A 14,067-nucleotide genomic window follows, 5' to 3' on the forward strand; every position below is an offset into this window, starting at 1 on the left:
TGCTGCCTGCCCTGTGCTGATCCATGCTGAGGAAGGAAACTGTAACCAGGCTTTTTAAGTGGATGTTGAAGTTTTCCTCCACTGCTTGTGCCTTATGTTTGCTCCTGTTAAATTCAGTGTGGAAAACTGCATCAGTTTCAAGTGCCAGAGCTCCTAATGAAGAGCTTGGGGAGCTCCTGTGAAGCCTCTGCTCCTGCTCCCTCTCTGCCCAAGGCAAAAAGCAAGGAGGGGAAAAAATATCACATGGTTTTTTTCCTTCTACGGAAAACTAAGTAAAGAGTGTGTGCTGGAGGGCCAAAGAGCTCTGTGGGTCGCTCCTGTGGGCTGGCCGGGCTGGAAGGGGCCGGGGGGCTGAGCTGGGAGCCGGGGGCCGGGCACAGGGACCGGGGTCAGCCTGAATGCATCCAGCGGCTCTGCAAGGGCTGCGCTGGGGGAAAAGGTGGCTTAGGGCACAGCTTCGCTGCTTTCGGCTTTACAGAGTCATCTCGGCAGGTGAAGGAGCGAGGGAGGGCTGGAGGAGGGGCTCGGGTTGGCTTCCAGGGGGAGGCGGGGGGGTCCCGGGGACACGGCGCTCCGCAGCCTCAGCCCGCGCCGCTGCCAGCGCATTTCAGGTTTGGCCACGCACGGAGACCGGAGCTCCAAATTCATGAAGAGCTCAAGCAGGAGCCAGCTGCCCTGGGCCAAAGCTGGCCCGGAGGATGCCGGCGCTGGGCTGCTGGAGCTGCTGGCCCCGGAGTGCGGGCGGAGCGGCGGCGGGAGCCTCGGCACCGGCCGCTCCCCGGCAACAGCCGGACCCCCGGAGCCTGCTTGAGCTGAGTCAAACAAGGGTGTTTTCATCCTCCCTGTGCCTGCCGGGCTTTGGAGAGCCCGGGGCTCGGGCTCAGGCTCGGGTTTGGGCAGAGGCTCCGTGGCACATCCTCACCTCCCCTAGCGGGAGCTGGTGCGGGTCACCGGGAGCATCCCCGTGGCACCTCTTCGGGGGTAAACTGGAGTCCCCTGGAGGAAGGAGCCTCCTGCCCTGAATGCAGAGCCCAAATGGGGGGGTGGGAAAGCCTCAAGGGGCTGTGGGATGCTCTGGGGTTGGGGCATAAGCCCAGGCTCTCAGCCCTTGCAGGAGCAGCGCTGGCTGCTCTCTCCACCCCACTTTGGGCTGTTGAGGGGGCTCAGCCCCTCACCCCACCACTCCCCTGGCTTCCAAGCGTGACAAACAGCTTCAGTGCTATTCTGAGGAGTGACAGTGGCAGCCAGGCCACGCACAGGCACCTTCCTAATGAGGCCACGGCTGCCGCTGCTGCTGCCAGCAGAGGCGAATCAAAGCCCCAGCGCTCCCGTCGCTCCCAGACGGTTTGGGGACAGTGTGAAGCGTTTGATGGCTGTTTCTGCCATCAGCTGTCAGAATCCTTTGCAGTTCCTTGTCTGTGTTTAGAGACCTGTTTTCCTCAGCCTCAGGTCCCTGCTCCGTGGGCTCCATCCCCGTGTGTGTTGGAGCATCGTGCCTGGGAGAGCGGCTGCTGCAGGAGCTGCTGCTTTACCCAACACGAGCTTCACAGCTACAAAACTGCCTCAATTTAGTAGAGAAACACACCTCCAGCCTCCCAGGCTGGAGCAGCTCCCTGGGTGAGCTGCAAAACCAAACTGTAGCTGGAAACTGCAGCGTGAAACACAAAGGCAGCCGCAGCCTCTCCACACTCTTCCTCGCTCCCAAAGGGATGAGCTGCTCCTGACACAGAAACTCCCAGCAAAGCCTGAAGGCTGAGAGCAGGAGCATTCCCTGCTGAGCTGGGGGAGGCTGAGAGGGGCTGGCAAAAGGGGAGTCCATGAAAATGAGGGTGATCTCTGGTGTGATCTGTGGCCGTCGGGGCCCAGCCGAGCGGCGCTCGCAGGGTGTCGCGTGTTCCCAGAGCCGGGTCACTCCCAGGTACTTGTAGGAGCCTGTAAATCACAGGCTTTTATGGAGGTGTATTTTACAGCGTGGTGTCAGGAGATTTAATGATGGCATGTATCACTGCCAGGGCCGGGAGGCAGCTGGGGAAGGAGGCTGTTTGCAGAGAGCTGCGTGGGGAGAGGAAAGGCTGGAGCGGGACAGGGCTCTGGGCTCCTTCCCCGGCTCCCACGGTGGGTACCCGGCTGCTGTGGGGCCCCTCTCAGCACCCCCAGGGTGGGTGGTGAGGAGCTGCAGCCCGTTGGTGATGGCAAGAGCCAAAGTGTGTTTTCTAGAGCAAGAGCAGGAGTAATTTATCGGGAAGCTTTTAGGGAAATGAGTAGCTCCTGGGTCCCTGCCAAGGCACAGCCCCGCTGGGCTCTGCCCGCTGTCCTCTGGCAGCTCTTGCTGGGAGAGGAGGAGACAGGGACAGGGATGGGGATGGGATTGGAATGGGGATGGGGACAGGGATTGAGGACAGGGATGGAAATAAGGGCAGGAAAGGGGACAGACAGGGATGGAGATGGAAACAGGATGGGAATGAGGACAGTGACAGAGATGGAAACAGGGTGAGGACAGGGATGGAAATAAGGATGGGGATGGGGATGGGGATGGGGACAAGGATGAGAACAGAGATGGAAATTAAAGATGGAGTTGGGGATGGGGATGGGGATGGAGATGGAGATGGGGATGGGGATGGGGATGGGGATGGAGATGGGGATGGGGAAAAGGACAGGGATGTAAATAAAATTGGGGATGGAGACAATGGAGATGGGGACAGGGATGAGGATGTGACAGGGATAGAGATGGGGAGAGGGGACAGGGATGAGGCTGGGACCATCTCACACTGCTTACAGCCCCAGTGAGAGAAATAACCTTTACCAATTTCCTCCCTTCCTAACCCAAACCACCTCTGAGTGCTGTGGCCATCACAGCCCCACAAACCCCCACTGGTTTTGCTGTTGGTTTTGCTCTGCCTGGCAGGGACTGATGCCGGTGCATAGGGTCCTTCTCCCCTCACCTCCTCTCGCCCCTGGCCCTTCCCTCATCCCACTGTAACACCCACATAGGAGGATCTTCTATTTTCTATCTTTTCCTAATGAGCATTTCATTGAATTAGAGGCAGCTGCAACTTAAGCCAGCCCCAGCTGTGAGGCTGAGGAGCGTGGCCGGGACACTGAGCTGTCCCCCTGCAGCCCCTGGATCCAAACCTGCCTGGAGAAATCCCTCCTCCCAGTTCCCATGCAAATGAATTGAGCAGCTTTGAGAAGCTGAGCTTGGGGAATGGCTTTCTTCCTTTTATCTGGGGTTTTTCTCTCTTTTATATTATTGTATTTTCAAGCAAATTAAATTGTCTCCTTTTTTCTTCTTGGTCCCCTTTATGTTTATTCACAGCATCTATATTAGACCTGATTAAATATATATATACACACACACACACACATCTCAGGGGCCACGTGGCTTCCTTTGGAAATGCCACTTCATAAGACATCAAAACTTTCTGCAGGGAGATGGATGAAATTTCATTACAGCCCTGGAACCTCCCTTCCCCCCCCCTCCCCTTTGTGAGGCAGCTGAAATGATTTCATTGCCGTGCAGCACTTCCCATTTTCATTTCTCATTTAGACATTGGGTTCAATTTGTTTGATAAATTAGATGAGATTAAAGGAGGGGGAACCAACCCCAAAACCTCGCTCAAACTCCGAATCGAACCAACTCAGCTGATTCCTCCCGGCATCCCAAAATCGGTGCTGGGGAGGCTCGTCTGCAGGGTGGGAAATCCCAGGCAGGCACAAGGAAAAGTGTTTTCTCTGTCGAGGTGTGTGTGTGGGGGGCAGATGAAGGCTGAGGTTGCCCCAACGCCCTGGGGATGCTCTCTGGTCTCCTCCAGCCCCGTTGGCCATGGAGGGGACCCCCCCTCGACAGCGGGGGAATATCGGCTTTGCCCCATTTACCAGCAGCCCCGAGAGCTTCCCCTGGTTTTATTTATTATTCTAATATCTTTGCCATTAAAACCGGCTGGTTCGGGGGCTCGGGAGGGTGATGTGTCAGGCGGGAGCGGCCCCCCCGCGCTCGCTGCCGCGGCTCCATCAGCACCAACGCGTTCTAATCAGCGGGACGGCGTTGCTCAGCGCCCGGGGGAGGGGTTACACCCCGGCCAGACCCCCCCGTGGTGTAAATGAGGAGTAACAAGGGTGGTCTCCTCCCTGCCAGACCCCTCCGGAGCCCCCAGTGCCATGGGCTTTGCCCATAAGCCGGGTGAATGCATCTGAGGCCGCGTGTCCCCCCCGTCGAGGCACTTTGTGAGGCGAATGGCATTGGAACAGTCACCTGGAGCCAAGATTAAATAGCAGGGCACGGAGACGAGGTCGGGGGTGGGGAAATAAAGCCACTGGGTGCTCACACCCGGGAAAGGGCAGGAGCCACAGCAGAGCAGGTTAGGGGAGACAGGGCTTTAACCCCTCAGCACCGGTGGGAGCCACCAGGAAGGAGCTGGGTCACGTCCAAGCCCAGATTTGGGGTTGCTCCAGCTCTCCCTGGACGGTGGGATGGCCACACACCCCCCAGCCACTGCCCACTTCTCTTACCAGGACACAGCCTCACACTGGCAGCAGCTCAGCAGCACCCACGGGTGCTCCCATGGCACCCAGCACCCACAGCCCCAGCCCCCGGCATGGCCAGAGCAGCCCCAGCAGCCCAGAGCACTTCAGAAATCCCAGGTTTATTTCAGATCCGAAACAACCAACCAGGAAGAAAGAAAGAAACAGAAATCAATCGATCCCAAACCCAAAGACAACTCCCGAGAAGGAGAAACTGCCCCAAATCCGAAGCCATCCGGTGCCCAGGTGGGTGCTACATACAGGCTGGGGAGGGGCTCGGGGGTGTGCAGGGGGGTGGCCTCGGTCGGCGCCGGCTCCCTGGACTCGGGGTCGCTCCGGCTCTTCCCAGGGGAAGGTCGGCTCAAAGTGCATCAAGCGGGAGGTCAGCGCCGTCCCCACATCGGGCAGGTGGGGAAACTGAGGCACGGCCCGGGGAGGGGGGCGGGGAGGGCAGGGGGAAGGAAGGTGTGTGAAATCCAGCCCTTGGCAGCCAAGTCCATGCAAACGCTCCCACCTCTAGAAACCACCGCAGGCGCGTGTATTGCTCAGGGATGATTTGGTGTTTATCAGAACTATCGAGCTAAGGACGGTGCGTCCGGCGGGGTCCCGCACCCGGGGGCATCAGCCCGGGCACGGCGAGGGGCAGCACACGGGGCTCCATGCACGTCACATGCACTGACGGGGACAGGGTTGGAGGTCGGGGGAGGGTTATTTCCTGGCGAGGGGTATTTTGGGATGTGTGTGTGTGTGTGTGTGTCAAAGTTCCCGTGTTCTGCAAACAAGCAGCCATGCGATGGCATCGCCCCGCGACGGCAGCACCCGGCGCAGCTCTTCCCCCCCCGCCCCGTCTCGGCTTTGCCTCCCTCCCCGGGGAGGGGTTTTTGCGTGTCTGGTTGGACTATGAGCGGCTCTTTCTTTCCCTCTCCGTGCGTCCCTGCGCTCGGGGCCGTCGGGGCGGCCCCGCTACTTCATGCCGCTGCGCAGCACCTGGTTGGCGGCGATGAGCATCACGCTGATGATGAAGGCGATGGCGAAGGCGCAGATGAGGCTTTTCCGCACGCAGGTCTGTCGGATCTGCTGGCTGGAGCAGGCTGGGGAGGGAAGGGAGAGATAAAGGGAGGGCAGGGGTTACCCCAAAGCTTCCCCCCCCCCCCTACCCCCCCCCCCCCTTCCCCAGGGACCCGCTGCCATCCCCGTGGCATCGCGGCTGGCTGTGGGTGGCGTTTGGCAGCCCTGGGTGGCCGGCACTCACTCTCCACATCGACGGGGCACTCCTCAGCTGTGCCCATGTGGCTCTCCTCCTCAGTCATGATGATGTTCTCGATGTCCTTCATGGAGAGGTGCTCGCAGAAGGTGTCGTACAGCAGCCGCTTCAGCTCGTCCACCGTCAGCTTCTGCATGTCGCACTGTGGGGAGGGGGCAGGGGCTGACCCCACGGGCAGGGGAACGTGCTGATGCTGTGGGGTCCCCTGGCACCTTTGGGTGCTGTGTTTGGGATTCATCCCCCTCTTTCTTGGCAGGGAAAGGTCTGGAGCAGTGCCCCAGCAGCCTGGCAGCAGAGCAGGAGCTCTGTGGGTGCTCCATCCACACCATGGCAGGGACAGAGGAACTTCAGACAATCACAGAGTCATATTGGCTGGAAAAGCCCTTTCAGCTCCTGCAGTCCCAGCCCTCCCCTCCCACTGCCCAGCCCAGCACCGACCCACAGCCTCAGCACCTCAGCTCCAGGGCTTTGGGATCCCTCCAGGGCTGGGCACTGCCCCAGCTCCCTGGGCAGCCTGGCACAGGGGCTCACACCCCTCTCAGGGAAACAGTTCTGCCTCAGCTCCAACCTCAACCTCCCCTGGGGCAACTCCAGCCCCTTTCCTCTTGTTCTGTCACTGGTTACTTGGGAGCAGACACAGCCCCCAGCTCCCTGCAGGCTCCTGTGAGGGAGTGTCAGAGAGTGCTCCTGTCTCCCCTCAGGCTCCTCTTCTCCAGGCTCAACACCCCCATTCCCTCAGCTGCTCCCCATCAGACTCGATGCTTTATCCTGACCCTAATCCTGGAGCCTGAGCCTGATCCTACCCTTCATCCTCATCCTCACCCCAACCTTGACCCTAACCCTGACCCCATCCCCACCCCTGTCCCTGGGCCATGCCCCAGTGCTCCCAGAGCTGCCCCCAGCTTTGGGGGTGTGTGTGTGTGTGGGGAGGGGGGTCTCACCTTCCAGAAGACAGTGTCAAAGTCAGTGCCGTGGAACTTCTCTGGGATGCCCGAGGTGGACAGCTTGGGCCCCAGCAACGTCACAAACTCCTCAAAGTCCACCTGCCCATCACCTGCAGGACACAGAGACAACTGTCACCCCCTGCCCTGGCACAGGGCACCTCCCCCCAGAAGAGCCCCCACAGGGCTGCTTGGTGAGGAGGGGGCACACACAACACCCTGCCTGGCCGTGGGATGCTCAGGTGCTGAGGTCCTGCTCCAAGCCTTAGTGGTTTCTGGGGGACCCCACTCCTGGGTTTTGCACTACTTGGGTACACCCTACTCCAGGGCATGGCACCTGAGGGGGTCAGGCAGAGCCCAGGGCCCCTCCTGCCCAGGAATCACTAATATCCACCCATGATGGTCCAGAGCAACAGGCAGTATTATGGGATCCTGAACTGGATGTCTCCAAAATTGATTGGGGCCCCTTGGTAACAGCCAGGACTCCATGGCTGGTCAGGGACCCCCAAAAATCAGCTGAGAACCCCAGCATCAGCTAGGGACCACCATCAAAGGGGTCCACCAACATTAGCCAGGATGCCCATGGCTGGCTGGAGTCCCCAGTGCCAGTCAGGACCCCAATACCTTCTGGGGACTCCCCAGTGCTGGATGGGAACCCCCAAAATCAACCAGTGACCCCAATCCTAGGTGGAGAACTCCAACAAAGTTTGAGGTCCCCAACACCAGATGGGATGCCCAACACTGGTTGGGATGCTCAGTGCCAGCTGGGACCCCCAATGCCATCTAGGGACCCCTAACATGAGCTGGGACACCCCAGTGTTGACTGTGTCTCTCCCCCACATCAACTGAGGCTGGGGCTTCATCCAGAACACCCAAAACCAGCTCAATCCCAGCTGCCCCTTGGGGACCCCCGTGGTGGCTGTGACCTCGGGTGGGGGGGGTCAGGATGCCACTGGGATGGTTGTATCCTGCGGCTGTGGATGGTGCTGGTGGAGGGTGCTGGTGCCGGCGCTGCCAGGGTGGCACTAAGGATGAGGAGTGAAGGGATGAGGAATGAAGGGATGAGGAATGAAAGGAGCAGCGGTTTGGCAGCGCTGCCGGAAAGGCTTTGAACCGGGGAGGGGGCGGGGAAAGGAAACCAATCAATTAAAGAGCTCTTTAAGGTCCTGATGAGCACGGGAGTGACAGGGAGAGGCAAACGGGGGCTGCGGGTCCTGGAGGAGCACGGCCAGCCTGGCTGCTGGGGACACGGCCCAGGGTGCAGGATCCGGCCCGGGATGCAGGATCCGGCCCGGGGTGCAGAATCCGGCCCGGGTGCAGGACCCAGCCCGGGGTGCAGGATCCGGCCCGGGGTGCAGGATCCAGCCCGGGGTGTAGGATCCAGCCCGGGGTGCAGGATCCAGCCCGGGTGCAGGATCCGGCCTGGGTGCAGGATCCATCCCGGGGTGCAGGATCCGGCCCGGGATGCAGGATCCAGCCCGAGGTGCAGGATCCAGCCCGGGTGCAGGATCCGGTCCGGGGTGCAGGATCCAGCCCGGGTGCAGGATCCAGCCCGAGGTGCAGGATCCAGCCCGGGTGCAGGATCCGGTCCGGGGTGCAGGATCCAGCCCGGGGTGCAGGATCCGGCCCGGGGTGCAGGATCCGGCCCGGGTGCAGGATCCAGCCCGGGGTGCAGGATCCGGCCCGGGGTGCAGGATCTGGCTCTGGCAGCCTGGTCCCAGCAAGTTTGCTGAGCTAAGTGCTGTTCCCAGGATCATTAAATCCTCCTAAACAAAGCTGCATGGTGATGGTGATGGTGATGATGATGATGATGATGATGGATGAGCAGCAAGCTCCGGGCATGAGGCAGAGTCTGGATCAGGCCCTTCCACATCCAGCAGCCACCAGCCAGTGGAGTGAAATGGAGCAAAGTGAGTGCCCAAACTGGAGGGGTGCTGCTGGGGGGGTCCTGAGCCGGGTTGGGGGGGTCCTACCATCCATGTCGAGGCGCTGGATGATGACTTCCAGCTCCACCTCGTTGGGCATGTAGCCCAGGGAGCGCATGGCCGTGCCCAGCTCCTGCTTGGAGATGAAGCCGTTGCCATCCCGGTCGAACACCTTGAAGGCTTCACGGATCTCTGTGGGGGGAGATGGGGATCAGTCTGGCCCCCCTCCATCCAGCCCCAGTCCCTGCAGCTGCCCCATGGGCAGTGCTGGTGGTCCCAGATGTCCCATCCCACCCTCTGGCCATTGAGGGGAAACTGAGGCACGATAGGAGAAGCTGCTACCCCTGTCGGGACCAGAGCCTCCCACCCCAAGCAACTCTGCATAGGGATGGGGGGAGGTGGTAGGTGCTGGAGGGTGAGGGGGGGGTCTGAGCTCCTCAAGGGTACACCAATGGACCCCAAGGTCTTTGCTTTGACACTCACCCTGCCCTTGGCACCACTTGGCCTGAAAACCCATCACCCAGCCACAAAACCACCTTCCTTGGACCATGCCTGAGCTCAGGGTGCCCCTAAGGTGGAGGCTGGGTCAGGGGGAGACCCCTACATTGCTGTGGCATCCATGGGGAGGGTGCTGGGGGCTGGGTGTGCCAGCACCCACCTCCTCCCGAGGGCTTTGCACCCACCCCGGGTTACAGATGGGTTACAGATGGGTGCTGGAGCTCCAGCCACACAAATACCAGCTCTTGCCAGGCTCCCTCTGGGGCTCAGCCCTCGCCAGTGCAGAGGAAGGCAGGATGGAGGTGGGGACAGAGGGGAAAAGCTTTGGGGCTTCTGGCACAAAACGTGCCCCTGGGATGCAGGGAAAGATCCCCATGGGTGGGAGGGAGCTGAGAGGGCAGTGGGGAAACTGAGGCACGGCGCTTGCCACACTACCAGCTGTCACCCACCCCGGCAGCCCCGCAGTGCCTGTCAGCTCCAGCCCGCTGCACTCGGGGCTCTGCTCCTTGCTGGGGGGACTTTTTGCTGCCCCTGACATGGAGAGCTGGAACCAGGCTGTTGGTGCAGGAGAATTTGGGCTGGGAAGTCAGTGCCATCTTCCTGGTGAAGCTGCCAGCAGCGGGCAGCACAAACGTGCCCTGTTTGACAGCTGGTGGAGGGGTTTGTGTTGGAGGAGCTGGGCAGGGGAAAGGGGCTGAGAACTTTGGGCTTGGGAGGGAAACCTCCCCTGTAGGGTTGTGCTATTGATCCCCAGTGTTTGGGGATGTCCCTGCCTGGATGATGGCCTGATGGTGATGTTTTCTGAGGCATTTTGGGGGAGTTTAGGGGGAGGTGTTGGCACACCTTTGGTTGAGCTTCTCCACAGCTGGCATCCCTGCCTGGGCAAGGGGCTGCTTCTGGTTCATCCATGCTCACAGGGAGCCCTGCTCTGGTCCAGGCACTCCTAAAATTCATCCTCTGAGGATGCTCATCCCACCCAAAGCTCAGGGTGTCGGGGGAAAGGCAAGGATGTGTCCCTACAGCAGCCAAACCAGCCTCACAGACGGGTGTCCCCCCCTGTAGCTGGGGCACCTCAAATCTCCCTGCCCTGTTTGGCACTTTCTCAGCCCTAAGAGGCAACTGTGGGGCCAAGGAGGATGCCAGGGTGGCACAAACGTCTCCCCAGAGCAGAAGGTGACGAGGAGGGGAGGTGGGAGCTGGTGGCAGCGCTGCAGCGGGTGGCTCGGGGGTCACCTTGGGGCTCCCGCCGCTGCCATCGATCCCCGCAGCCAGGCGGGTGCAGCTGCAGCTGGGCTGTGGCAGCAGCTCCCGGTGCCCAACAGCACCCAGCGGTGCCACAGGGCTCAGGGAGCGCAGCCACAGCAGCTGGGCACGCCTGGGCATGGGGGTGGGTGCACAGGCACAGGCTGCAGTCAGGCCCTGCACATATGCATGGAGCACAAGCACACGCTGCAGTCAGGCCCTGCACACATGCATGGTGCACAGGCACATGCTGCAGTGAGGCTGCATGTGCACACACTCCTCATGGATGCACATGGATGCATGCACAGCCACAGTGCAGCAACACTGTGCTTGTGCTGCACACACAGGTGCATGTGCAGCTGCTGCACTGGTGTGTGCACACAGAGGGATGCACACACAGCCATGGCACAGTGATGCTGCACTGGTGTGTGCACACAGAGGGATGCACACACAGCCATGGCACAGTGATGCTGCACTGGTGTGTGCACACAGAAGGATGCACACACAGCCATGGCACAGTGATGCTGCACTGGTGTGTGCACACAGAAGGATGCACACAGCCATGGCACAGTGGTGCTGCACTGGTGTGTGCACACATGCACCAATGCTGGGCAGCAGTTGCCTTGTGCTCACACATGCAAACACCTCACAGCAATGCTGCACTTGTGCTTCATGCACAGACATGCACACAACCACTTTGCAGCAATGTTGCACTTGTTTGCACACACATGGGCACACACAGAGCCACACTGCAGCAATGTTGCACTTGTGCATGCACACACAGCAGTGGTGGGCAGCATTGGCCTTGTGCTCACACAGGTGCATACATGCAAACACCTGACTGTGACACTGTGACACTGCACTTGTGTGTGCACACAGAGGCACAGCCACGTTGCAGCAATGCAGCACTCGTGTGCACACACATGGCTGCACACACAGCCACAATGCAGCAACGCTGCACTTGTGCATGCACTCATACACCAACGGCCTTGTGCCCACCCATGCAAACACCTCACAGCGATGCTGCTCCTGTGGGTACACACACTCCTTCCCTTGCACTAATGTTGCACTTGTGCATGCACAAATGCAGCCATGCAGAGCCACAGTGCAGCCATGCACACACACACATGCATGCATGCATATCCTCTCGCTGCAGCAGCACTGTGCACAGGAACCCATCCTGCTCTGATGCTGGATGTGTGCACACACATGCACACACACACACATGCTGCAGTGATGCTGCCTGTGCACACACAAACCCCTGCACTCCCCTGCACCCCTCAGCAGGGCTCTGTGTGTGTGTGTGTGTGTGTGTGTGTGTGTGTGTGTCTGTGTCTGTGTGTGTGTGCACAGACACACAGCAGCACACAAGGTGCAGTGGGGCTGGATGGATGGGCCCAGGTACACACTCATGCACACACACACAGAGCCCCTGCAGTGAGGCTGCTGAGGGGCACAGCAGAGCACCCCCACACACAACCTGCAGAGCTGTGTGCACACCCTCCCCTACCATGGGCCATCTCCCAACCCACTCAGGGCTCCCAGACAGGCTTTGGGGCCAGAGCACCTCACTCTCTACCAGCCCTGGGGCTCCGTGCCTCAGTTTCCCCATGGGGGAGGTCCCCAGGCCTGATGTCGACCACCCTCCATTCTCTCCTGAAGGCAGAGTGGGGCTGTGCGTGGGGTGGCCACGTGTCTCAGTTTCCCCAGTGGTGCCGGGGGTGCCGCTGTCCCCGTCAGAGTGGAGCCCCCCCGGGGACACCCGGAGCTGAGGAGCCCTGGGGGTACCGGTAGCGCCCGTCCCACCACCCCGACAAACTTTTGGGGTGGAAAAAGCCATTGTGGTGCCAGCGAGCTGAGACCGGCCCCGCTCATCGCAGGGGTGCGCAGAGTCCCGGCGGTCGCTCCTCCCGGCCGGAGCCCCGCTGGCCTCGGGATTGCGTGGGGCTGCCGTGACCCGGGTTTTGGGGGGTGACCCAGGTGACAGCCGCCCCCAGGCCCCCCGCGCCGCCAGCCACTGTCATATTATGACAGCGGGGGAGGTTGGCCCCGCCAGCCCGGGGGGGTCCGGCCCCGCGCCGCCAGCGCCGGTCCCTGCTGTGTCATATTGTCACAACGGCGACAGTGGGGCCGGGACCCCCACACACACCCCCACACTCCCTCCACACCTCCTCGGCTCTCCCCCACGCTCTCCCTCCTCCCCTCCTCCCCAGCCAGCCAGCCAGCCATCCGCATACCGCTCGTCTTCAACCTCCCCCCGGCACCGGGGCGGTTGGGGGCCGCGCACCCCGAATCCCCCCCAGCCCCTAGATGGGATGGGACCCCCCGGCTCCCCCCCGCAGCCCGCTCACCCTCCAGCTCGTCCTCGGGGATCTCCACGGGGCGCTGCTCGGCGAGGATGTTGGGGACGGTGTAGATCCCCCGGTACATCAAAGCCGCCGTCACCGGGTGGAAAGGCATCTTCGGGGCTTCCCAAAAGCCAAAGTTTAAACCCAAATCTCCTCGGCGGCGGAGGGGAGGAGGGTGGAGAAAGGGTCGGGGGTCGGTTTCCCCAACCGCTACCGGAGGACGCTAAAAACAAGTTGGCGGTGCCCGCCGCCCCCCGCCCGGTACCCACCGGCCAGGGGGGGGCCAGGGCTGTCCCCGTCCTCCGGCGCCGGTGGCGGGACGGGGGCTGGCGGCGGAGCCCCTCACCGGGACGTCAGGGCCGGAGGAGCCTGTGGGGGGGCCGCTTCCCCCGCGCACATGCCCTCCCGAAGTGCAAACGGGAGGCGAAAGCATCCAGGCACCGGCTAAATCGCGGCGGCGGGGGGGACGGGGACGGGGCTGGCCATGCCGCTCCGGGCGCCCCCTCCCCTCCGCCAGCCCCGGGCCGCTCACAGCCCCCGGGGGGCCGCTGCCACCGGGCCACGCTCCCCGGTGGGGCCCGGCATGGCGGGGACGAGGCCGAGGGCGGCCTCTTCTTCTTCTTCTTCTTCCTCCTCCCTCCTCCTCCTCTTCTTCTTCCTCGGCGCTAAGTGTCCCGGGCAGGGCCGGGGCTGGGCTCCCCGGCGCTGGCTCAGCCCCCGCCGCCGCGGACACGCTCCCCCCGCGCCGCCGCCGCACGGAGCATCCTCGGCCGCGGCCCCGGGGAAGCGGCGGCGGAATCCGGGCAGAAGCGGCGGGGCCGGGCGGCTTTTGAATGGTCCCGCCCGGCAAATGGGGCTGGGGGCGGGGGGGGGGGGGGTGGTGACTCCCCCAGCTCGGGAAGCGAGGGGGGGAAAGGGGAGGGGGGAGTTGCGGCAAAGAGAGTGTCACAGCCGCCCGTGAGCGTCCCGGGCCGGATCCTGCCCGGTGCTGTCCCGGGTGGGTTGCTGGGGGAGCGGGGACTGTCGGTCCTGGTGCCAGCGCCAGAGATTGGGGGTCCCTGTGGTACCCCGTGCCCGGGCAATGGTCACCCCAGGCTCCCCACACCCCTCCCCCCCAGGCCATCAGCACCCCGATGTCCCTGCACGCAGCACCCTGGGCCAGGACAGGTGTCACCCCGAGGTGCCCAGGGTGCTGGGGGGTGGCAGGGACGCCAAAGCCAGATCTCCTGCTCCTGCACCAGGGCAAAAATGAGCCGTGGAAGAGGAGGCAAACAGGGCGAGGAGCAAAAGCTTCTGTGGCCGTCCCCATTCCCAGTTGCCCCCCACTT

The 14,067-nt window shown here is 62.0% G+C and overlaps 1 protein-coding gene across 1 annotated transcript; it reads right to left on the reverse strand.

Annotated features, from left to right (window-relative positions):
- Positions 1-5,484: 5,484 nt before the first annotated feature.
- Positions 5,485-12,851, reverse strand: CABP7 (calcium binding protein 7). Its single transcript, XM_062010245.1, has 5 exons — positions 12,743-12,851; positions 8,700-8,843; positions 6,727-6,839; positions 5,774-5,927; positions 5,485-5,612 (listed from the first exon to the last, which is right to left on the reverse strand). Exons 1-5 carry the CDS (start codon positions 12,849-12,851, stop codon positions 5,485-5,487), a joined length of 648 nt encoding a protein of 215 aa, XP_061866229.1.
- Between the last annotated feature and the right edge of the window lie 1,216 nt (positions 12,852-14,067).

This window comes from Colius striatus, chromosome 17 (genome assembly GCF_028858725.1).
Source record: "Colius striatus isolate bColStr4 chromosome 17, bColStr4.1.hap1, whole genome shotgun sequence".
Lineage (NCBI taxonomy): Eukaryota > Metazoa > Chordata > Aves > Coliiformes > Coliidae > Colius > Colius striatus.